The sequence below is a fragment of the Salvelinus alpinus genome, chromosome 8, assembly GCF_045679555.1.
Source record: "Salvelinus alpinus chromosome 8, SLU_Salpinus.1, whole genome shotgun sequence".
Taxonomy (NCBI): domain Eukaryota; kingdom Metazoa; phylum Chordata; class Actinopteri; order Salmoniformes; family Salmonidae; genus Salvelinus; species Salvelinus alpinus.
The window spans coordinates 76596311-76622118 of NC_092093.1; the positions used below are offsets into that span (position 1 = coordinate 76596311).

At 43.7% G+C, this 25808-nt stretch overlaps 1 protein-coding gene across 4 annotated transcripts in view; it reads left to right on the top strand.

Annotated features, from left to right (window-relative positions):
- LOC139583730 (partitioning defective 3 homolog) overlaps positions 1-25808 on the top strand; it is a 599078-nt gene that overhangs the window by 238701 nt on the left and 334569 nt on the right. For all 4 annotated transcript variants that reach the window (XM_071415128.1, XM_071415130.1, XM_071415129.1 and 1 more), the window contains exons 4-5: positions 8824-9014; positions 19096-19233. In XM_071415128.1, the coding sequence (XP_071271229.1) occupies positions 8824-9014; positions 19096-19233 (329 nt within the window). The remainder of the gene's footprint in view (positions 1-8823; positions 9015-19095; positions 19234-25808) is intronic.

Here is a 25808-nt window from a genome sequence, read left to right on the forward strand (position 1 = left end):
GGGCTGATGTGGGATTGGTGTGGGCTAGCCTGTGCTGGGCTAGCTCACATTTGGCTGGTGTGGGCTTGGTATGAGTGTTGTGAGGGCTAGCCCTTGCCCACCAAATACCCACATGGGGCCAGAATTGGGACTGGGGCGTGTTCTTTTGTGTTGTATCATTACTGACCCCTGACCTTGTAGTTCCTATGTTAGAGAGATGTAGTGGAATTTATGAATGACACTGCATCGAATGGCGCACTGACTGAGATGTATTACTACTGTTTCCCTAGGCCTATAGCTCAAGACCACTACTAACGGAAAAATAGCATTATGGCAATAGTAATAGCATTTCAGCCCTGCAGATCTGTTTGCTTTGTTGATTAGCAACTCTGAGGAGCGAGGAGCAAATTCCTGTCTACATCGGCTTAGTCTGTCTGGTCGGGAGGTTGGTTGGAGGCTGGAGGGTGTTTTTGTTGGGTCTCACGTACACACGTTTCTCTCCAGGGTCTTCCTCCCTTTGTTCCAAATGACGACCCAGATGAGTCACGTTTAATTTGGGAAGTGGGATCTATGTTTCCTCCTCACCGTTTTCTTTCAATGTCTGGGAAGCAACGGAGAGCAACTGCCGCAACAGAGATATCAGAGGGAGAGAGGACAGCTCCTTAGTTTGTTGTTGTTGTGTCTGGTCATCTGTGTATGTCTGCTTGGCGGACACATCCAAGGGCTTGAGAGAGTTCTCTCTCTCTCAGTAAATCGTTTGGCTTGCTTCTCTGTCAGGACAGTAAAGACTCTCTCTCTGTCGGATGGGATTTATTTTGAGTGCTACAGCTTACTGATCTTGAGTCAATCGCACTTTTCCAATTTGTGTCTTTTCAGAGCCTCTACATCATTGGGAAAGTCCTCTCTCCTAAGTGGTTGTCCATTTCATCTTCCACTCTTTCTGTAGGGTCAAAGGCTGCTGCTTATTCATGGTCAATATTTTGTGAAAATCTGTCTTTATGACTTTACATCAGATTAGAGACCAAATATTAGGCAGCCCTTGGGCATGAGAGCCAGAATGTTCTATTTAAAACCTCCATTCTTCACTCCCTGTCTCTAGCCTGAGTTGGTTCCCACTACTCTCGGCCTGCGTTCCAAATGGCACCCTATATCCTATATAGGGAAAGACACACACTCTGGTCAAAAGCAGTGTACTATATAGGGAATAAGGTGCCATTTGGGACTGAGCCTGGAAGTCCATCTCAGTCCCCTGTGGTGGCCCCTCTGTGCCCCAGTGGCAGATGTGAATTCAGGTCACACTGATATATTCGGCAGAGGTCCCCTCTCCTTTCACTAGGGACATCAATATGGACTATGCGGCTAGGAGACTGAGGTATTTAAATAAGCATGCTGTCTGCCTGACATATTTTATTCATTGCTGCAAATAATTCAAACTTCTCAATTCTCTTTGCCAAAAGCAGAAGGGTTTTTGAGAAGCACAAGACAATGCTCAGTCACACTGAGTTACGTTAGAATTCCGCAGTCAATGACGAACAGCACAGCATCTGAAGAGAGAGAGAGAGAAATAAAGAGAGAGAGTGACAGAGAGAGGGAGTGCGAAAAGAAAGAGAGAGAGAACGAAAGAGGTGGAGTGAAAGAGAGGGAGAGAGAGGGGGTTCTAGGAGGAGCCAAAAGAAAATGTCTCCTCACCTGCCTGATAGCCATCCAATCTTCCCTGTCCAGTGTCCTCTTCATAACCTTATCAGTATTCCCATGCATTAGCTCCCACCTATCTCCATTACACTGCATTGGCAGCCAGTCAGGGCCACTCTAACTCTGGCAGGTATCTACGGTGGCAGGACACTAAGGACACACTGTACTCCCTGCCATTTAAATGATTGGAAACTTCCAAGTAATACATTAAAGCTCTGGCTCCACAAGATAAAGTTGATTGTGCCATGCTATGTTATTAGAGCAGGTTGAGAGAGGTAGCAAACGCAAGGTTTCTAGAGAGACGGAAGGGGATGGAGACGGTGTCCTTTACTCACCTTGGTGATGACTGGGCAATTTAATTGACAGTAAAAAAAATGATAAATCTATCTAGATAAACCTAAAGCTTTATTTGTGTAAGGCTTTGTTTGTGTTACGCACACTGCACATCATTAGGAGGTAATTTATTTATGTTTAATTGCACTTTTGCCCCCGCTAGCTACAGGGAGAGGATTAGTCAAGTAAATATTAGTATTAGTGTTTTCCTCCAGACAGAGAGAGAGATGAGGGTTATCCACATGAGATCTGACCTCTAGAGAGACAGATAGAGAGATGAGGGTTATCCCCATGAGATCTGACCTCTAGAGAGACAGAGAGAGAGATGAGGGTTATCCCCATGAGATTTGACCTCTAGAGAGACAGAGAGAGATGAGGGTTATCCACATGAGATCTGACCTCTAGAGAGACAGATAGAGAGATGAGGGTTATCCCCATGAGATCTGACCTCTAGAGAGACAGAGAGAGAGATGAGGGTTATCCACATGAGATCTGACCTCTAGAGAGACAGAGAGAGAGATGAGGGTTATCCACATGAGATCTGACCTCTAGAGAGACAGAGAGAGAGAGATGGGGGTTATCCCCATGAGAAGCGACCTCTCTGTGATGCATGCTGGTCTACAAAGTCCTGTCTGCCCTAGGCTGCTCCTAATCCCTTCACTGTAGGGCCAGATTACACCTTCATCTTGTTAGGGGCCCTCAGAGGCCCTGTGTGTGTCTGTGTGCGTCTGTGTGCGCCACCCCAGTGAATCCGAGATCGATGCCTGGTTCGTTTTAAGTGGTCCTCATGGTTATTTAACGTGGGACCATCCCGTTTTCTATTCTACATCACTAATCCAATCAGAAATGATTTTATTGACGTGTCGTATCATATTAGTAAAGGGTTGGAGAGGCTGTGATAAAATGCCCTCCAAAAACACACAGGGACGCCCCACTCAATATTACCTACAATCCTCCACTGGTCCCACGTTAGAGTGTGTGTGTGTGTGTGTGTGTGTGTGTGTGTGTGTGTGTGTGTGTGTGTGTGTGTGTGTGTGTGTGTGTGTGTGTGTGTGTGTGTGTGTGTGTGTGTGTGTGTGTGTGTGTGTGTGTGTGTGTGTGTGTGTGTGTGTGTGTGTGTGTGGAAATCATTTTAACGTTTCTGAAACGATGAGATTGCTGACCGTCTTCATGTCAGTTTGCCATCAATGACGTCTCTCTAACTTTCTCATAACAAGCTCAAATCATCATATCACATTTCAGGGACGGCCTGGAAAGCCTCACAGCGCTTGTGTTGTCTGCCTGGGAGTGATGTCAGAGGTTTAGGAGCGGTTGCCCCAGACCCGCAGTCAGTGGTTTAGCTGGAAGCCTTGATGAGTTAAGATGGACATTAAGATGGATGTTGTCATCATTTGTGAAAGAGTTAGAAGATTCCCTTGTGGGCAGCGAATGCCTTTTGTAGGGAATGAAAATGACCTTCAAAATAATACCCTGGCGAGGCCTCAGATATGAATCCATGACAAAACCTTCACATAAACACGGTAAAGCCACAAGTTACAGTAGTGGAACACGTGGTTTTAGATGAAGGGTTTGGTGAACATACCATCAAAGGGAGAGTGAGTGAAATAAGTGAGTGGCTCTGTAAGAACAGGACCTGTTCAGCCTGTGTGCTCAGAGCTACCTGGTTGAACCCGGCAATATACCCTCTAGATTTCTTATTTGTTCATGTGAGGCTGCTTAAAAGGGAATAAAGAGAGGGAGATATGTCTGTCTGCCTCTCCCTCTGTGTTCACCGCCCCTATTCACAGTGATCATACACATCTGGTCAATATTTCAACATTTCCCATCTCCAATCCCTTTCTCCCATGGATTTCAGAGCCACTTTTGGCCCACTCCAGGATGAGAGGAGTGAACAAAAACAGGAAGAAAGCCATACAGTATTCAGGGTAGGTTGATAGGTCCATCATCGCCCTGCCCTGACCGTCATCTGTGATTATCATTACAGTGTAGATGAAGGCTTTCTAGGTCTGGGTGTTGAACAATATCCCCCTCTACATCCAAGGTCTATTATGGATGTGCTTGTATAATATACAGTATGTCAAAGCTCACTAATATGAGTCCTTGCCACAGCAATTTGTAACATCATTTATTGAGGCCAAGTCCATGCACGCCGATGTCATTTCATCATCCTCTCTCTCCCCTTCCCTCCCTCTCTCATTTCCTCTCCCCCTCCCTATTTCCTCCAGTCTTGTCTAGGCCTTGTGGTAATAATCATTTAATATAATCCTGGACGGACGTGGAACGGGGGGAATAGGGGTGTGTTCGTGTGTGTGTGGGGAGGGGGTGTTATATAATTACAATCCCTCTGAGGTGGCTCGTCATTCGAACCCTGAACTAGACATGAACTGGCCATTGACAGGGAAGGACCGTGTATTAAAAATCATTATTGAATTCCTTGGGCCATAATTTAGGAATAACATAGCTGAGACCCTTTTCTCTCTCTGCATGCCTCCCAGTCATCCTGACACACACACACACACACACACAGAATCAATCATGCACCTTCACACACCACACACCACACACACACACTCCCACACACACAGAGTGTAGCTATCAGATGGGAGGCAGAATGTGGGCATATGCTGTCTGAGTATCTGTTGAAAGATGACAGGTGGTTGCCCTGGTATTTGCATAATTATGTATGTTGTGAGCAGGACTGTATCAAGCCGTAAACAAATCCATATGGCCTTTGGAGGACCAAAGCACTTCACCCCACAACTACTTACAATTTAAAACCAGGAATGCCAGGTGTAGTGTGCAGTACCTGGCAAGAATCCTTCTTATGCATGGGAGAGCAATAGAGAGTGGTATTGCAGCATATGCAAAGATATCCTACCCACTTCAACACCCATTTTAAAGTATGAGGGCTACTCAGGCTCGTTGGCCACTCCATGTCTTTATTCCAAATGGCACCATAATCCCTATATAGTGCACTCCTTTTGACTAGAGCTCTATGGGCCCTGATCAAATGTAGTGCGCAAAATAGGGAATATGGTGCCATCTGGGACTCAGTCCTTGGGTCCTGTGATCAGTGAGAAGTGTCATATGAGGATGGTGATGAAGATGAAGGAGAGGTTACAGAGAAACAGGCCATTATCAGTGAGGAGACCAGGCCTCCCAGTACTTTTCTCTCTCCTCTCTTCACTATAAACTAAAGCTTACAATATTTATTTTCCCTCATCAATCTACACACAATACCCCAAAGTTTTTATTTTTCATTTTTTGTTGTTGTGTTAAATACGTGTTTAGACCCTTGGCAATGACACTCTAAAGTGAGCTCAGGTGCATCCTGTTTCCATTGATTATCCTTGACATGTTTCTACAACTTGATTCAGCTTTGGTAAATTCATTTGATTGGACACGATTTGTAAAGGCACACACCTGTCTATATAAGGTCCCACAGCTGACAGTGCGTGTCAGAGCAAAAACCAAACCAAGAGATCGAAGGAATTGTCCGTAGAGCTCCGAGACAGGATTGTGTCGAGGCACAGATCTGGGGAAGGGTACCAAAAAATGTCTGCAGCATTGAAGGTCCCCCAAGGACACCGTGGCCTCCATCATTCTTAAATAGAAGAAGTGTGGGACCACCAAGACTCATCCTACAGATGGCTGCCCGGCCAAACTGAGCAATCGGGGAAGAATGGCCTTGGTCAGGGAGGTGTCCAAGAGCACAATGGTCACACTGACAGAGCTCCGGAGTTCCTCTGTGGAGATGGCCATTATGGTTGAGTGGCCAGACGGAAGCGACTCCACAGTAAAAGGCACATGACAGCCCATTAGGAGTTTGCCAAATGGTAACCAAAAGACTCTCAGACCATGAGAAACAAGATTCTCTGGTCTGATGAAACCAAGATTGTTTGGCCAAACAAGACCTCAGTTTTTTTTTTGTAGACCTCCACGAGTCTGGTTCATTCTTGGGAGCAATTTCCAAACGCCTGAAGGTACCATGTTCGTCTGTACAAACAATAGTATGCAAGTATAAACAACATGGGACCACGCAGCCGTCAAACCGCTCAGGAAGGAGACGCGTTCTGTCTCCTAGAGATGAACGTACTTTGTTGCAAAAAGTGTGAATCTATCCCAGAACAACAGCAAAGGACATTGTGAGGATGCTGGAGGAATCAGGTACAAAGTATCTATATCCACAGTAAAATGAGTCCTATATCGACATAACATGAAAGGCCATTCAGCAAACCGCCATAAGAAAGCCAGACTGCTGTTTGCTACTGCACATGGGTACAAAGATAGTAGTTTTTGGAGAAATGTTCTCTGGTCTGATGAAACAAAAATAGAACTGTTTGGCCATAATGACCATCGTTATGTTTGGAGAAAAAAGGGGAGGCTTGCAAGCCAAAGAACACCATCCCAACCGTGAGGCACAGGGGTGGTAGCATCATGTTGTGGGGGTGCTTTGCTGCAGGAGGGACTGGTGCACTTAACAAATAGATGGCATCATGAGGCAGGAAAATTACGTGGATATATTGAAGCAACATCTCAATACATCAGTCAGGAAGTTAAAGCTTGGTCGCAAATGGGTCTTCCAAATGGACAATGACCCCAAGCGTACTTCCAAAGTTGTGGCAAAATGGCTTAAGGACAACAAAGTCAAGGTACTGGAGTGGCCATCACAAAGCTCTGACCTCAATCCTATAGAACATTTGTGGGCAGAACTGAAAAAGTGTGTGCGAGCAAGGAGGCCTACAAACCTGACTCAGTTACACCAGCTCTGTCAGGAGGAATGGGCCAAAATTCACCCAGCTTATTGTGGGAAGCTTGTGGAAGGCTACCCGAAACGTTTGACCCAAGTTAAACAATTTAATGGCAATGCTACCAAATACTAATTGAGTGTATGTAAACTTCTGACCCACTGGGAATGTGATGAAAGAAAGAAACGCTGAAATAAATCATTCTCTCTACTATTATTATGACATTTCACATTCTTAATATAAAGTGGGGATCCTAACTGACCTAAGACAGGGAATTTTTACTTGGATTAAATGTCAGGAATTGTGAAAAACTGAGTTTAAATGTATTTGGCTAAGGTGTATGTAAACTTCCGACTTCAACTGTAGAAACCAGACACACGCTCATTGCTCTCATGGAGCACGTAAATATTGGTTTGAAATAAAACAAAACTTGTTTCTCGTAAGTGTAGCGGGTTGTGAACTCTGCAAACAACATTTCCTCTCCGAGAATGTGAACGGTAAATTGCTGTAATTAATACATGCATTAACAGAAATGAATGTAACCAAATGATAGGGATTAACGCTCAATTGCCTGTTTTACAAACAGTAGGCTTCCAACATGGGCATTCATAAAAGTGCACAGGAGCCAACACTGTGTACTATTCTACTTTGAGAAATAGTAGGGCGTCCAAAGTTGATTCGTGTATAAATTAAGAGAAGATTCCGTATCAAATTATACCATGCCAGGTTGGGAAGGATTGGCGCACTGACCATTTGACATAACATTAGTGCGTTATAGGCCTCAGAGCCAGAACAACCTTGTCTACTGCTGTTGAATAATTAATGATGGATCAGACACATCCAACCTTTTTTAATAGAAGACCAATATATTTATTGACTGTATAAAAGAAAGACCACGCATCAAAACATTTGTTTTACTGAAGTGCCATAACATATAGCACTCTACATCCCCCTGCATAGCTACTCCAGCATCACACGACAGCTGGAAAGAGGAGGAGATGTAGAAGGTTTAATAGACAGACTAAGTTAGCAATACAATTGTTTATAATCGTTAGTTTACACATTCACGCTATTAGATAAAGTAAAAAATATATATATATATTATTATATTTTCATAACGTCCTCATCCATAACCGTCAGTTACACGGTTATTCAATTACCGTCACAGCCCAACACTTTTATATGGCTGGCTGCCTGGGATCGGCCTCGGCTTGCAGATACAGTAGAGTACATGCCCTGTAGTTGAATTCCATTACAGCCCAGGGACAAGCAGGGAACAGCTCTCTACTATCTGTAGTCACGGGCCACAGCCAAGCTAAACGGCCCACAGTTCAGTCTAGTGTTTCATTGGGGCTCAGAAGACCAGGCACTGCAGCTTCACAACTATTTCCCATGTGTTTTACAGTCACACAATAGCCTGCCCGATAGGTACTGTGTGGGATGTTGTTGGCTGGTATTCTGGTGGAAAATGATACAGTGACAGTCAGCACATAGGACGTCATTGTAAAAAATAATTTGTTTCGTAACTGACTTGCCTAGTTAAATAAAGGTTACATTTAAAAAAAATAGACCCTGTAGTGTAGAGACTTGCAGTCAAGGAGTAAGTCAATATTTATTAAGTAGTAACAGCGCTAATGTGTTTTTCAGGTGTACTGTACAATATGTGATATGCTAACCTTTCTCTCTCTCTCTGTCTCTCTCTCTCCCTCTATCTGTCTCTCTCTCTTTCTCTCTCTCTCCTCTGTCTCTCTCTTTCCCCTTTGTCTCTCCGTCTCTCTCGTCTCTCTCTCCCCTCTCTCTCGCTTTCTCTTTCTCTCTCCCCTCTTTCCCTTTCTCCCCTGTCTCTCTCCCCTCTTTCTCTCTCTGTCTCTCTCTCTCCCCTCTTTCTCTTTCTGTCTCTCTCCCCTCTCTCTCTGTCTCTCTCTCTCCCGTCTGTCTCTCTCTCCCCCCTGTCTCTCTTTGTCTCTCTCTCCGCTCTTTCTCTATCTTTCTCTCCCCTTCCCTCTTTCTCTATCTTTCTCTCCCCTTCCCTCTCTCTCTTTCTTTCTCTCCCGCTTCCCTCTCTCTCTAGACATGCCTCTCCATGTTCGGCGCAGTAGCGACCCCTCTCTGGCAGGCCTTCCCCTGGGTGACCCACATACAGCACCGGAGGAACCATCCCGTAAGAACCCCACACGATGGTCCACCACGGCAGGCTTTCGCAAGCACAACCACCACCACAGCCACAGCCAAAACACTGGGACCAACAGCCTGGAGCGCAAGGTACAGTAACCCAAAACCTAACCCTTATCCTAACACAGCCATAGCCAGAACACAGGGACCAATAGCCTGGTACAGTACAGTGAACTATCCCAACCTCATGACCTAGGTCATGCCCAGTAGGGACAAAACGTTTTGTAACAGGGAGGTACTACTCATTTACAATGGTGCCCTGACGACAACAATACAACAAGTTCTATATGATCAATACAAATAAAATTAACTACAAATTACAGAATCAACATGACAGCTTCAAACTCCCCATTTTACATTCAATCCAAACATTTGCAATTCTCATTTAATTCATTCAACATTAAAGTCCTAAACTGCCCTAGATGCACCCGAGAGTCAAGATGTAGGGAGTTTTGTAGGCTATTCCAAAAATGGGAGGCATTCAAACTGAAGGCGGATTTACCTAGATCGGTACGTACTAATGGAACCTCAAGAGTTAACCATCCCTGTGAATGGATTTGGTGTGTCATTTTTTTTTATTTTAACAGTGAAGTGAGGTAGGTCGGAAGCTTCTGTAGTAGAGCTTTATAAACAAAAAGGGAGTAATGAAGTGATCTACAGGACTTAAATGAGGACCAATTAAAAGTGTGTGTTTTTGTTGTCCATTTTGGTACGGTGTGCCCTACTGAACACGACTCTGGTAGTACCACCCTGCCTGAAATGTCATTCAGCTTCAAGGATACTGGTCATTAACCCCTTAGTTAATCCTTTACCCACCACTTTTAGGAAGCTAACCCCTATTCTTTATTGAAAATAATGAAGATCACAGCTTTGAGCATATATCCTTTGTTCTAATTTACTTTTGAGGGTCGTCTGATGTGAACCAGAAGTGAATGTGAAAAGCTTATTTTAGGGTTCACCCTCCCTGAAGCTTAAAAAAGAACAGCTAGGCCTATTAACTAGATCAAAATGGCTGCCGACAAGCCTTTAGTGCTTTGAAACAACTGATATTCCAAATGAGATGGAGGGAAGAAGGGGAAGATGGAGTGCTCAGAATGTGACACAGCAACCCTCGACATGATTAGAGCGTTGGATGATAATCCTATTTAAAAGCACTTTAGTTGTCACCGGCGCCATAATCTTACTGCACGCCGCTCGTCGCTTCCAAGAGGCTACAGGGGGAAAACGGAGACATAAATAATAAGTCTGTTATTGTACCTTTCATTTGGTGGCAGAATACAGACTTTTTGGTTTAATATCATAGGCTTAAGCAGATGGAGTCAGTGGCATTGTTGCTCGATATGCCTCTGTCTATTCTCATCTGTTAACGACTTGATGTTAAATACAGTATATTTAGACCGCTCTGGCTATAGAATATTTCATCTTGGCAGAAAGTTGAATCCAAAATGAAACACGTTAACAAAACATCAAAACTATTCATATTTTACCGGCTAATTTCTGACCAAAACATATGGACAGAAAATGTACCATATTTTCAAAGACCACTTTGCTTTGTCTACAGCTGCTTGACTTGAGCTTCGCACGCCACGTTCCACTCATTATATTTGCCCTGTTTCCTATGACTTCAACAGATGAATCGTCCATTTTTCCTACATCATCTCAATATAGTGATATATAGCCGATGGGACTCTTGATTCATCAAGCTAGCATTGTAAAATCTTGACGTTCCTCAATGACTTTACAATGCATCTGTCAACTCTGCTCCCTCCTTTCCTCTCTCCTCTTAGCTAGCTAAGCCTTTGTGCTTAGCACCGAGCACTAAACAGGTTTAGCAGAGCCAGCAGTAAATATGTGCTCGATGATTTACAGCCTCTCTGGATTTGTGTTTTCTGTGTCGTTTTATAAGTCGTAAAAAATTCAAGAGTGGACTCCTTTGTCTCTTGTCTGCCTGTGTTGTGCTGTGTGAACGGAGCACGGTTTGTATGTTGTGACTGTGATGGTTATCATTGAGACCAGGCGTCTCAATAGGCCTCTGACCCGTATCTTTATGGCCCTGTCTGCACCCCTTCCCTTCCTTCAGCCTCTCTCTCCGGCCTCCTTCCTCCTGTCCTTCCTCAGCCGTGGTCCTTGGTCACGCTGCATTCAGCTCTAGTAAACCATATGGATTGTTTTAGCATACAGGAGACATACATGATCTCCCTCAGGAGTGTTGCCGGGCAGAACTTTTTGGAGTATCTAGTGCTAGGGCTGTGGTGGTCATGACATTTTGTCAGCCGGTGATTGTCAAGCAAATCTCCCGATCTCCCGGTAATTGACCGTTAATTAACATAAACACATTTAGCATCCCTAAACTTCCACCCATAGCCTACAAGACTCTGATGCTGACCTTTCAAATCAAATACAATTTTACATACACATGCTTTTACATACAATGGTCACATACACATGGTTAGTGGTTGTGCTTCTTGTTCCGACCATGCAGTAATATCTAACAAGTAGTCTAACAATTTCACAACAACTACCTTTTACACACAAGTGCAAAGGAATGAATAAGAATATGTACATATAAATATATGGATGAGCAGTGGCCGAACGGCATAGGCAAGATGCAGTAGATGGTATAGAGTACAGTATATACAGTGGGGAGAACAAGTATTGGATACACTGCCGATTTTGCAGGTTTTCCTACTTACAAAGCATGTAGAAGTCTGCAAATTAATTTTATGGATTTTTGTTTTAGATTCCGTCTCTCACAGTTGAAGTGTACCTATGATAAAAATTACAGACCTCTACATGCTTTGTAAGCAGGAAAACCTGCAAAATCGGCAGTGTATCCAATACTTGTTCTCTCCACTGTACATATGAGATGAGTAATGTAGGGTATGTAAACATTATATAAAGTGGCATTGTTTAAAGTGACATTGAGACATTTATTACATCCAATTTTTTATTATTAAAGTGGCTAGAGATTTGAGTCAGTATGTTGGCAGCAGCCACTCAATGTTAGTGATGGCTGTTTAACAGTCTGATGGCCTTGAGATAGAAGCTGTTTTTCAGTCTCTCGGTCCCAGCTTTGATGCACCTGTACTGACCTCGCCTTCTGGATGATAGCGGGGTGAACAGGCAGTGGTTCGGGTGGTTGTTGTCCTTGATGCTCTTTTTGGGCTTCCTGTGACATCGGGTGGTGTAGGTGTCCTGGAGGGCAGGTAGTTTGCCCCTGGTGATGCGTTGTGCAGACCTCACTACCCTCTGGAGAGCCTTACGGTTGTGTGCGGAGCAGTTGCCGTACCAGGCGGTGATACAGTCCGACAGGAGGCTCTCGATTGTGCATCTGTAAAAGTTTGTGAGTGCTTTTGGTGACAAGCCAAATTTCTTCAGCCTCCTGAGGTTGAAGAGGCGCTGTTGCGCCTTCTTCACCACGCTGTCTCTGTGGGTGGACCAATTCAGTTTGTCCGTGATGTGTACGCCGAGGAACTTAAAACTTTCCACCTTCTCCACTACTGTCCTGTCTATGTGGATAGGGGGGTGCACCCTCTGCTGTTTCCTGAAGTCCACGATCATCTCCTTTGTTTTGTTGACATTGAGTGTGAGGTTATTTTCCTGACACCACACTCCGAGGGCCCTCACCTCCTCCCTGTATGCTGTCTCGTCATTGTTGGTAATCAAGCCTACCACTGTAGTGTCGTCTGCAAACTTGATGATTGAGTTAGAGGTGTGCATGACCATGCAGTCGTGGGTGAACAGGGAGTACAGGAGAGGGCTGAGAACGCACCCTCGTGGGTGTTGAGGATCAGCGGGGTGGAGATGTTGTTTTCTACCCTCACCACCTGGGGGCGGTCTGTCAGAAAGTCCAGGACCCAGTTGCACAGGGCGGGGTTGAGCCCCAGGGTCTCGAGCTTAATGACGAGTTTGGAGGGTACTATGGTGTTAAATGCTGAGCTGTAGTCGATGAACAGCATTCTTACATAGGTATTCCTCTTGTCCACATGGGATAGGGCAGTGTGACTGCGATTGCGTCGTCTATGGAACTATTGGGGTGGTAAGCAAATTGGAGTGGGTTTAGGGTGTCAGGTAGGGTGGAAGTGATATGATCCTTGACTAATCTCTCAAAGCACTTCATGAAGTGAGTGCTACGGGGCGTTAGTCATTTAGCTCAGCTGTGGGTTACACTAGTTCATTTAGCAGACAAGATTTGCTTAGAATTTTGAGGCATTATTTTATATTATTTCATAGTATGAAGAATACAATTGAACATAGCTGAATAAAATATAAAGGATATTTTCTCCAAACGATTTGAAGCACATGCGGCTATTCTGTGATGAGCGGTGAACAAAGACACAGGTACTCCGAAATGCTTAATTTAGAGTTATGTCATTTTAGTTGTGATACAATCGTTGGGCTATATGTTCTGATTTGTAATACATTTCGTCAGCCAACAAGATGAATAGGCCTAGCGAACTGCAAAAGCCCTAGCCTATGTCAATTTACTATCCCCCATAGTACAAAAGTTTACCTATTCTGTGCGAGAAATAAGTATTCCAAATATAGTCTGGGACAGTTGTGGGATGCGATAGATCCCAAATTAATACAACCACTAGCATGACAAAAACAGTTTTAAGCAATGAGCCTGACACAACAGATCAGAACATTGATGAACTATCCACACATGGAGGTAGGCTATAAGCACAAATGTTCCATTAGCAGGAAAACACCATTCTCGAAAGTGACCGCAAATGCGATTATAAAGGTGCATTTTTATGTGAAAATTATCTTCATCAAACATGACACTTACGTGTGTATGCCAGTCAGGCTGTACGCCCGTTGTAAAGAGGATTAATGTGCTTCATTTTAAGAAGTTATTTGGCCACTTTCATTGTGATACAAATCCTATCTGAACATATAGGCCTATGGGCTAGGCTACATGAGGTGTACGACTATGATTTTAAATAGTCACACAAAAAAAGGCTTGTGCTGTTTCTTGCCTTAAGCAGGCATCATACATAAGTGATAATATATAATTCACAAGTGATAGGCTTATATTGTCACCCATCAAACTATTCTTGATTTAATATTGTTTTTACATATACTAAATAATATAAAGTACCAGTCAAAAGTTTGAACACACCTACTCATTCAAGGGTTTTTCTTTATTTTTTATTATTTTCTACATTGTAGAATAATAGTGAAGACATCAAAACTATGAAATAACACATATGGAATAATGTAGTAACCAAAAAGTGTGAAACATATCAAAATATATTTTAGATTCTTCAAAGTAGCTTCCCTGTGCCTTGATGACAGCTTTGAACACTCTTGGTATTCTCTCAACCAGTTTGACCTGGAATGCTTTTCCAACAGTCTTGAAGGAGTTCCCACATATGCTGAGCACTTGTTGTCTGCTTTTCCTTCACTCTGCGGTCCAACTCATTCCAAATAATTTTAATTGGGTTGAGGTCGGTTGATTGTGGAGGCCAGGTCATCTGATGCAGCACTCCATCACTCTCCTTCTTGGTCAAAGAGCCCTTACATAGCCTGTAGGTGTGTTGAGTCATTGTCCTGTTGAAAAACAAATGATAGTCCCACTAAGCGCGAACCAGATGGGATGGCGAATCGCTGCAGAATGCTGTGGTAACCATGCTGGTTAAGTGTGCCTTGATTTCAAAATAAATCACAGTGTCACCAGCAAAGCACCCCACACCATCACACCTCCTCATCCATGCTTCACGGTGGGAACCACACATACGGAGATCATCCGTTCACATACTCTGCGTCTCACAAAGACACGGCGGTTGGAACTGAAAATCTCAATTTGGACCAAAGGACAGATTTCCAACGGTCTATTGTCCATTGCTGGTGTTTCTTGGCCCAAGTAAGTCTCTTCTTCTGTGACGACCATCCCACTCTGTCTGCCGTATTCTCTCTCTTTGCTCTTGTTTTCCTTATTAGGATGTCGGCGGGGGGAGCTGGGAGGGTCGTCAGCGACATGGGACACACCTGGGCTCGGGTGTGTCCCAGGATAAATGCACCACTTCCCTATTCATTGAGGAGACTCTCTCCATGCAGACACACTGATAGATGTTGGTTGTTGCTGTTTTGTTTGTTTGCGTTGGCACCTTCAACACCCCCCATTATCACATTTATGCAGGCAACCACTCACTTACACTACTGATTACACACACCATTGTTAATTGTATTTAGTTTACTTTAGTTAAAGGAATAACTAAATATATTTATTATCTCCACGTTGTCTCCCTTTTTGTTTCGAACTTCGAGATGGTTTTTTGACACTTCTAATTGGTGTCCTTGGTTTCTTTGCAGCAATTTGACCATGAATGTCTGATTCACACAATCTCCTCTGAACAGTTGATGTTGAGATGTGTCTGTTACTTTAACTGTGAAGCATTTATTTGGGCTGCAATTTCTGAGGCTGGTAACTCTCATGAACTTATCCCCTACAGCAGAGAACTCTGGGTCTTCCTTTCCTGTGGCGGCGGTCCTCATGAGAGCCAGTTTCATCATAGCGCTCGATAGTTTTTGCAACTGCACTTGAAGAAATGTTAAAAGTTCCTGAAATGTTCCGTATTCACTGTCCTTCATGTCTTAAAGTAATGATGGACAGTCATTTTTTCTTTGCTAATTTGAGCTGTTATTACCATAATATGGACTTGGTATTTTACCAAATAGGGCAATCCTCCCCCTACCTTGTCACAACACAACTGATTGGCTCAAACGAAGGAAATAAATTCCGCAAATTAACTTTTAACAAGGCACACCTGTTAATTGAAATGCATTCCAGGTGACTACATGAAGCTGGTTGACCAAGAGTGTGCAAAGCTGTCATCAAAACAAAGGGTGGCTCCTTTGAAGAATCTCAAATATAAAAACAATTTTGATTCGTTTAACACTTTTTTTTGGTTACTACATGATTCCATATGTGTTATTTCATAGTTTTGATATCTTCACTATTCTACAATGTAGAAAATAGTAAAACTAAAGAGAAACCCTTGAATGAGCAGGTGTGTTCTAACTTTTGACTGGTACTGTATGTGTGAAATTTGTTTTGTTTAAAATGTACTGTTATCATGCACCTGTCTCGAAACGGGCAGGGGGAAAAAATTTATGTCATCTATGCACTTAAATAGCTAATGGAGGACACTTTTCCCATGGTTCATTTACATGCCAGCCAGGTAGGCTATACTCCTCTTGTAAATATAAGCAATGTGCTTTAATATTAGGAAAGTTGAGAAACAAATATAGTAGGCCTAGCCTACAGAACGCTGTTTTCTCATGTACAAGTGCATTCGGAAGTATTCAGACCTCTTGACTTTCTCCACATTTTGTTACGTTACAGCCTTATTCTACAATTGATTCAATTGTTTGTTTTTTCCTCATCAATCTACACACAATACAAAAACAGAAATATCACATTTACATAAGTGTTCAGACCCTTTACTCAGTGCTTTGTTGAAGCACCTTTGGCAGCGATTCCAGCATCGAGTCTTCTTGGGTATGACGCTACAAGCTTGGCACATCTGTATTTGGGGAGTTTCTCCCATTCTTCTCTGCAGATCCTGTCAAGCTCTGTCAGGTTGGATGGGGATCGTCGCTGCACAGCTATTTTCAGGTCTCTCCAGAGATGTTCGATCGGGTTCAAGTCCGGGCTCTGGCTGGGCCACTCAAGGACATTCAGTGACTTGTCCCGAAGCCACTCCTGTGTTGTCTTGGCTGTGTGCTTAGGGTCATTATCCTGTTGGAAGGTGAACCTTTGCCCCAGTCTGAGGTCCTGAGCATTCTGTAACAGGTTTTCATCAAGGATCTCTCTGTTTTTTCCTTAACTCTGTTAATCTTTCCCTCTATCCTGACTTGTTTCCCAGTCCCTGCCGCTGATAAACATCCGCAGAGCATGATGCTGCCACCACCATGCTTCACCTTAAGGATGGTACCAGGTTTCCTCCAGATGTGGCGCTTGGCATTAAGGCCAAATAGTTCAATCTTGGTTTCATCAGATCAGAGAATCTTTAGGTGACTTTTGGCAAACTCCAAGCGGGCTGTCATGTGTCTTTTATTGAGGTGTGGCTTCCGTCTGGCCACTCTACCATAAAGGCCTGATTGGTGGAGTGCTGCAGAAATGGTTGTCCTTCTGGAAGGTTCTCCCATCTCCACAGAGGAACTCTGGAGCTCTGTCAGAGTGATCATCGGGTTCTTGGTCACCTCCCTGACCAAGGCCCTTCTCCCTCGATTTCTCAGTTTGGCTGGGCGGCCAGCTCTAGGAAGAGTCTTGTGGGTTCCAAACTTCTTCCATGTATGAATGATGAAAGACTGTGTTCTTGGGGACCTTCACTGCTGAAGACGTGTTTTGGTACCCTTCCCCAGATCTGTGCCTCATCACAATCCTGTCTCGGAGCTCTACGGACAATTCCTTCATCCTCTTGGTTCGGTTTTTGCTCTGACATGCACTGTCAACTGTGAGACCTTATTAAGACAGGTGTGTCTTTTCAAATCATTTCCAATCAATTGAATTTACCAAAGGTGGACTCCAATCAAGTTTTACAAACATCTCAAGGATGATCAATGGAAACAGGATGCACCAGAGCTCAATTTCTAGTCTCATAGCAAAGGGTCTGAATACTTATGTAAATCTGTTTTTTATATTTAATGCATTCGCAAAAATGTCTAAAAACCTGTTTTCACTTTGTCATTATGGGGTATTGTGTGTAGATTGCTGAGAAATTGTTTTTATTTAATCAGCTTTAGAATAAGGCTGTAACGTAACAAAATGTGGAGAAAGTCAAGGGTTCTGAATAGATTCCGAAGGCACTGTAATTGTGTAGCGTATTGAAATGTTGTGCAACATGAGCTCAATGCCATTTGCATTGATGTCAGAGTGATTAGAAGGACAACAAAGTGCTGAGTACCAGGGAGTTTGCAAGTTTGGTAGGTATCTAATGACCATCAGCAGCATCAGAGCTTGGAGAAACCTATCTACCGTAACTAAATGGTCATGTGGAATTTGACTGCTCTCATGACTCGTGACCGCCGGTGTGGCAGTAATACGGTCACCGTAACAGCCCTATCCAGTGCATGTTGTCCTGACCGACATAGTGACGGAGCAGCTGTGGGTCGGCCACGCTGGTCTAGACTGGTCTAGACTGGTCTGACAGTCTGTAGCCACCAGCGGTATCACACACAGACAGGCACCACACACAAACACATGTGCTGTCTGAAGCCAACAGCAGCCTTGGTCTGTAGGTTTTCTAGGCCGAGACAGGCCTGACATGTCTGTCTGGACTGTAACACCCCACACCCCCCACCTGTGTTTGCTCTATAAACTCCAACAAATGGAGATCTAATTAGCATAGCCCGTGGGTGTTTAATTTCACCTTCACAGGAAATGTTTTCGAGAGGTTCTTAATTCTCTCTGCGTCCCAAATGGCACCATATTCCCTAAACAGTGCACAACCCATAGGGCTCCAGTCAAAAGTAGGTGCAGTATGTTGGGAATAGTGTGCCATTTGGGAAGCACACTCAATATGATAGTAGAGCTAAGCTGTGGTCCAAGGCGCCAAGCGGCTCCCGGTGACGTGGCCAGGCTATTAGTGACAAGAATTTAGCATGTGTGTGTACTGAGATAGGAATGAACTGTATCAGTGTGTGGCTCATGGCCAAGATAAGCTAGACTACCTGCCAATCACATTACAGCTATTTAACAGCATCACAATCTCATCTGTCTGTCATGTCAGCATGGAATTGCTTAGCGAAAAGTAGCGCTGGACGATGTGCACTTCATCATACTTTGGAGACGTAGTACATGTACAATATAATGTATGTTCTTGTGTGTGTGTGTGAATACTAACAAATGATTATAGTGTGACTTTGTGTGTTAAACGTTGTCTCTCCTCCATGTCTGCAGGGTAAATTAGGATATGTGTGTCGACTTGTATCGAATGCGATTGTTGTAGTACAGTACACTGCATATACTGTGTATCAATCGAATACTATTGGTGTAGTACAGTATACTGCATATACTGTGTATCAATCGAATACTATTGGTGTAGTACAGTATACTGCATATACTGTGTATCAATCGAATGCTATTGTTTTATTACAGTATACTGCATGTACTGTGTATCAAAATGTGTTATTAAACATTGCCTCTCCTCCGTGTGTGCAGGGTAAGGATGGAGATGCGTACCGGAGTCTCCCTCGTGATTCAGCAGCTTGGACCACCCAGTTCCAGAGAGAGACTGCCCGCTCCTCACTCAGCGCCAACCACCCCATGGTGGACCGCTGGCTGGACAGACAGGATCAGGTAGGACCACACACAACACAAACACAACACACACACACACACACACACAGAGTAAAATAAAACTAGAAAAACTATCCAGCCAACTTTGGCCCTAACCCTAGTGTTACAAAAACAACAACATCTACATTACTGATGTTCCGTCAGCCAGCCAACTCTGGCCCTTACCTCAGTGTTCATTTACATGACATTGTGCTTTCAATGGACCTTTCAGAGTCAAACATTGCGGTATTTCTGTTTTACAGTATGTCTGTTTATTTCCTCTCGTTTTGACTGACTGGTCTTCCTATTGAAGGCTGAGAGAAAAAGGAAAAGGCCGCTTGAAAAAGTGGAACTTAAATAAAATGGCAGACAGTCTCTGTGGAGCTCATAAATGACCTTGAAGGTGTGGGCCAAGTAGCTCTCGATCCTCGCTCGATGGGAAAGTATTTATTCCATCTTCCATCTCTGTCTTTCACACTTTCCTGCCGCTGCTGCTATTTCATTGTCTGTCTGTCAGTTGCCTGGCTGCTGGGACCGTGTGGGAGGTGTTTAAATGATCCTCCGCCACAAAATGAAATGGAAAGAAGAGAGAGTGAGACATTAGTTTGCAGCTAGGAATGTGTTTGTTACTTCATATTAATGAATATTAGATGTTTCATCACTAGAACCGCTAAAGCACTAATTTGGACTACTCATGAATTTAATCAAATCAAATCAAATCTAATTTTATTTGTCACATACACATGGTTAGCAGATGTTAATGCGAGTGTAGCGAAATACTTGTGCTTCTAGTTCCGACAATGCAGTAATAACCAACAAGTAATCTAACCTAACAATTCCACAACTACTACCTTATACACACAAGTGTAAAGGGATAAAGAATACGTACATAAAGATATATGAATGAGTGATGGTACAGAACGGCATAGGCAAGATGCAGTAGATGGTATAGAGTACAGTATATACATATGAGATGAGTAATGTAGGGTATATGAACATAAAGTGGCATAGTTTAAAGTGGCTAGTGATACATGTACTGTATTACATAAAGATGGCAAGATGCAGTAGATGATATAGAGTACAGTATATACATATACATATGAGATGAGTAATATAGGGTATGTAAACATTATATTAAGTGGCATTGTTTAAAGTGGCTAGTGATACATTTTTACATAATTTCCATCAATTCCCATTATTAAAGTGTCTGGAGTTGAGTCAGTATGTTGGCAGCGGCAACTAAATGTTAGTGGTGGCTGTTTAACAGTCTGATGGCCTTGAGATAGAAGCTGTTTTTCAGTCTCTCGGTCCCTGCTTTGATGCACCTGTACTGACCTGGCCTTCTGGATGATAGCGGGGTGAACAGGCAGTGGCTCGGGTGGTTGTTGCCCTTGATGATCTTTATGGCCTTCCTGTGACATCGGGTGGTGTAGGTGTCCTGGAGGGCAGGTAGTTTGCCCCCGGTGATGCGTTGTGCAGACCTCACTACCCTCTGGAGACCCTTACGGTTGTGGGCGGAGCAGTTGCCGTACCAGGCGGTGATATAGCCCGACAGGATGCTCTCGATTGTGCATCTGTAGAAGTTTGTGAGTGCTTTTGGTGACAAGCCAAATTTCTTCAGCCTCCTGAGGTTGAAGAGGCGCTGCTGCGCCTTCTTCACAACGCTGTCTGTGTGGGTGGACCAATTCAGTTTGTCCGTGATGTGTACACCGAGGAACTTAAAACTTTCCACCTTCTCATTTACATTACATTTACATTTAAGTCATTTAGCAGACGCTCTTATCCAGAGCGACATACAAATCTCCACTACTGTCCCGTCGATGTGGATAGGGGGGTGCTCCCTCTGCTGTTTCCTGAAGTCCACAATCATCTCCTTTGTTTTGTTGACGTTGAGTGTGAGGTTATTTTCCTGACACCACACTCCGAGGGCTCTCACCTCCTCCCTGTAGGTCGTCTCGTCGTTGTTGGTAATCAAGCCTACAACTGTAGTGTCGGCCGCAAACTTGATGATTGAGTTGGAGGCGTGCGTGGCCACGCAGTCGTGGGTGAACAGGGAGTACAGGAGAGGGCTCAGAACGCACCCTTGTGGGGCCCCAGTGTTGAGGATAAGCGGGGTGGAGATGTTTTTACCTACCCTCACCACCTGGGGGCGGCCCGTCAGGAAGTCCAGGACCCAGTTGCACAGGGCGGGGTCGAGACCCAGGGTCTAATTGTTTTATTACTCCACCATTTTGAATTATTCCCCCCTCCGTCCTTGACTTTTCCTTAATAAGTTAATATAACACACTGCAGTTGTTTTTAATCTTAATATCACAAACAGAAGTGGAGTTATAACTAGTTTTAAGAGGGCATGTCATTTTTTCAGTGGTTGTCCCCCGCTGCGCCTCCTCCCGACAGTAGGGCCTGCTACGCTCCTTCTCCTGACAGTGAAGGTGCTGTGCCCAATTGATTAAATAGTATTTTTCTCTCATCAATCTACTCGCAACACCCCATAATGACAAAGCAAAACCAGGTTTTTAGAAATGTTTCAAAATGTATAACGTTTTTAAAACTGATATCACATTTACATAAGTATTCAAACCCTTTACCCAGTACTTTGTTGACGTACCTTTGGTAGCGATTACAGCCTTGAGTCTTCTTGGCTATGAAGCTACATGCTTGGCACACCTGTATTTGGGGAGTTTCTCCCATTCTTCTCTGCAGATCCTCTCAAGCTCCGTAAGGATGGATGGGGAGCATCGCTGCACAGCTATTTTCAGGTCTCTCCATAGATGTTCGATTGGGTTCAAGTCCGGGCTCTGATTAGACCACTCAAGGACATTCAGAGACTTGTCCCGAAGCCACTCCTGTATTGTCTTAGTTGTGTGCTTAGGGTCATTATCCTGTTGGAAGGTGATCCTTTGCACCAGTCTGAGGTCTTGAGTGCTCTGGAGCAGGTTTTCATCAAGGATCTCTCTGTATTTTGCGCCGTTCATCTTTTCCTCGATCCTGACTAGTCTCCCAGTCTCTGGGAAGAGTCTTGGTGGTTCCAAACTTCTTCCATTTAAGAATGATAGAGGCCACTATGTTCTTGGGGACCTTCAATGCTGCAGAAATGGTTTGGTACCCTTCCTCACATCAGTGCCTCGACACAACCCAGTCTCGGAGCTCTACGGACAATTCCTTCGACCTCATGGCTTAGTTTTTGCTCTGACATGCACTGTCAACTGTGGGACCTTTATATAGACAGGTGTGTGCCTTTCCAAGTCATGTCCAATCAACTGAATTTACCAAAGGTGGCCTCCAATCAAGTTGTAGCAACATCTCAAGGATGATCAATGGAAACAGGATGCACCGGTGCTCAATTTCGAGTCTCATAGCAAAGGGACTGAATACTGACAGTTGAAGTTGGAAGTTTACGTACACTTAGGTTGTAGTCATTAAAACTCGTTTTTCAACAACTCCACACATTTCTTGATAACAAACTATAGTTTTGACAAGTCGGTTAGGACATCTACTTTGTATTTGACACAAGTAATTTTTTCAACAATTGTTTACAGACAGATTATTTGATTTATAATTCACTATCACAATTCCAGTGGGTCAGAAATTTACATACACTAAGTTGACTGTGCCTTTAAACAGATTGGAAAGTTCCAGAAAATTGTGTCATGGCTTTAGAAGTGGCTGATAGGCTAATTGACATAATTTGAGTCAATTTGAGGTGTACCTGTGAATGTATTTCAAGGCAAACCTTCATACTCAGTACCTCTTTGCTTGACATCATGGGAAAATCCAAATAAATCAGCCAAGACCTCAGACAAAAAATTGTAGACCTCCACAAGTCTGGTTCATCCTTGGGAGCAATTTCCAAACACCTGAAGGTACCACGTTCATCTGTACAAACAATGGTACGCAAGTATAAACACCATGGGACGTCACAGCCGTCATACCGCTCAGGAAGGAGACACTTTCTGTCTCCTAGAGATTAACGTACTTTGGTGCGAAAAGGGCAAATCAATCCCAGAACAACAGCAAAGGACCTTGTGAAGATGCTGGAGGAAACAGGTACAAAATTATCTATTTCCACAGTAAAACGAGTCCTATGTCGACATAACCTGAAAGGCAGCTCAGCAAGGAAGAAGCCACTGCTCCAAAACAGACTTAAAAAAGCCAGACTACGGTTTGCAACTGCACATGGGGACAAAGATCGCACTTTTTGGAGAAATGTCCGCTGGTCTGATGAAACAAAAATGGAACTACTTGGCCATAATGACCATTGTTATGTTTGGAGGAAAAAGGGGAGGCTTGCAAGCCGAAGAACACCATCCCAACCGTGAGGCACGGGGGTGGCAGCATCATGTTGTGGGGGTGCTTTTCTGCAGGAGGGACTGGTGCACTTCACAAAATAGATGGCATCATGAGGCAGGAAAATTATGTGGATATTTTGAAGCAACATCTCAAGACATCAGTCAGGAAGTTAAAACTTGGTTTCAAATGGGTCTTCCAAATGGACAGTGACCCCAAGCATACTTCCAAAGTTGTGGCAAAATGGCTTAAGGACCACAAAGTCAAGATATTGGAGTGGCATTCACAAAGCCCTGACCTCAATCCTATAAAAAATGTGTGGACAGAACTGAAAAAGCGTGTCACCAGATCTGTCAGGAGGAATGGGCCAAAATTCACCCAGCTTGTGGAAGGCTACCCAAAATGTTTGACCCAAGTTAAACAATTTAAAGGCAATGCTACCAAAAACGAATTGCGTGTATGTAAACTTCAGACCCACTGGGAATGTGATGAAAGAAATAAAAGCTGAAGTAAATAATAACCTCAAATATTATTCTGACATTTCACATTCTTAAAACATGTGGTGATCCTAAATGACATTAGACAGGGACTTTTTACTAGGATTAAATGTCAGGTATTGTGAAAAACTGAGTTTAAATGTATTTGGCTAAGGTTTATGTAAACTTCCGACTTCAACTGTATGTAATTAGGGTTTTACTGTTTTTTATTAGTAATACATTTGCAAACATTTCCAAAACCATTTTTTCGCTTTGTCGTTATGGAGTATTGTGTGTAGATTGATGAAACAAAAAAAAGTAATCAATTTTAGAATACGGCTGTAACGTAACAAAATGTGGCAAAAGGGAAGGGGTCTGAATACTTTCTTAATGCACTTTATGCTTTCTGTTTCATAGTCGTAACAAACGAACTCCTCGACTAAAATTAATTGATCCCCTGAATTTTGGTGTTTTTTGGTTTTGGTTTTTACATATAGCCTACAGTAAAATACACTAATGAAAATGCTTTTGTGTTATAATAGTTTTTTTTAACATAACCAAATTAATATTGTTGTGTTAGCATATATGAAATGTATTAATTGCACTGTTAGACTGTTGCAATCAGAATGACTGCTCGTAAGCCCAGTGGTTCTGGTGTTGAATCGCCTGCACTTATAGAGGCCTAAACAAAGGCTTCCAAAATGGCTGTGATTACAGGGCAGAACGGATCAAATGGACATGTTTACATATTACTAAGACCCGCTACCACTCTGATCCGTCCCCTATATATATATAATCATTCTCGGAAACTTCTACCACATATCACTTAAACAGGACAGGACTCTCACTAATGCGTGCAACAAATATAGTCACTTATTCCCTACATAGTGCACTACTTTTGACAAGGGCCCATAGGTCTCTGGTCAAAGGTAGTGCACTATGTAGTAGGGAATAGGGTGTCATTTGGGACTCCGACCCAGATAGAGTAGGCCAGCTTGCCTTGCATTGCCCTGCCGGAACCAATCCCGCCTTGGGTTATGCATCATCATTAAGGAGAGCCATCTTGCATGGAGAAGCCAATCAGCTCTCCCAGTGGGGGCTGTTTTTCTGGAGCTTTCTGATCCAGTGGAGCAGTCCTTCAGTCAGAGCCCCAGCCCCCACCAGCCCAGGCATAACTGACAGAGTCATCCATTTGGAGTCCACACCGCCATTACAGCTGTATTGTGACCAAGATGAGCTGTCACATGCAAGGACCTCCAGCAGTACTCCAATTTTCAGGCCCTCTGACTCCTCATTTCATCCAGCCTCCATCATGCATTGTGATGTTGGCCTAGGCTGATGGGTGAAACCACATTAGAATACAGACCCCAACTGCCCCTCCTCCCTCCATCCCTTCTTCCTATCTTCCTCTTCCCATCCCCACCTTCTCCACCATTCCTTCTCCTCCCAGGGAAAGTAGTGATGTGGAATGACGGGGTCCATTCCAAGACTGGTGGCGGCATTGGCTTCTGGGATTCATCCTACTGCATTAGACCAGTGTCTTTACACGCTCCTCCTGCCTCCACATTCCACACTAGTCACGCCAAGCAGCCACATAGCCAAAAACCAGTCAGGCCAACTCCACTTTATCCCAACCCCACCATCAGGCTCTCCTCTCTGGGTTAACTAGAGGCTGTGGCAGCCTGAGTGCTCTGGGGCATAGAGTAGGATGGTGTTAGGAAAATGGAGGGCCTTGCTGTAGTAGTCACTGTTTAAGACTTACACTATTGATTTATGCATCATATTTTTATTGCATCTTAATATCAGTGTTGAGGCTTGTTTTATGATGCTGGA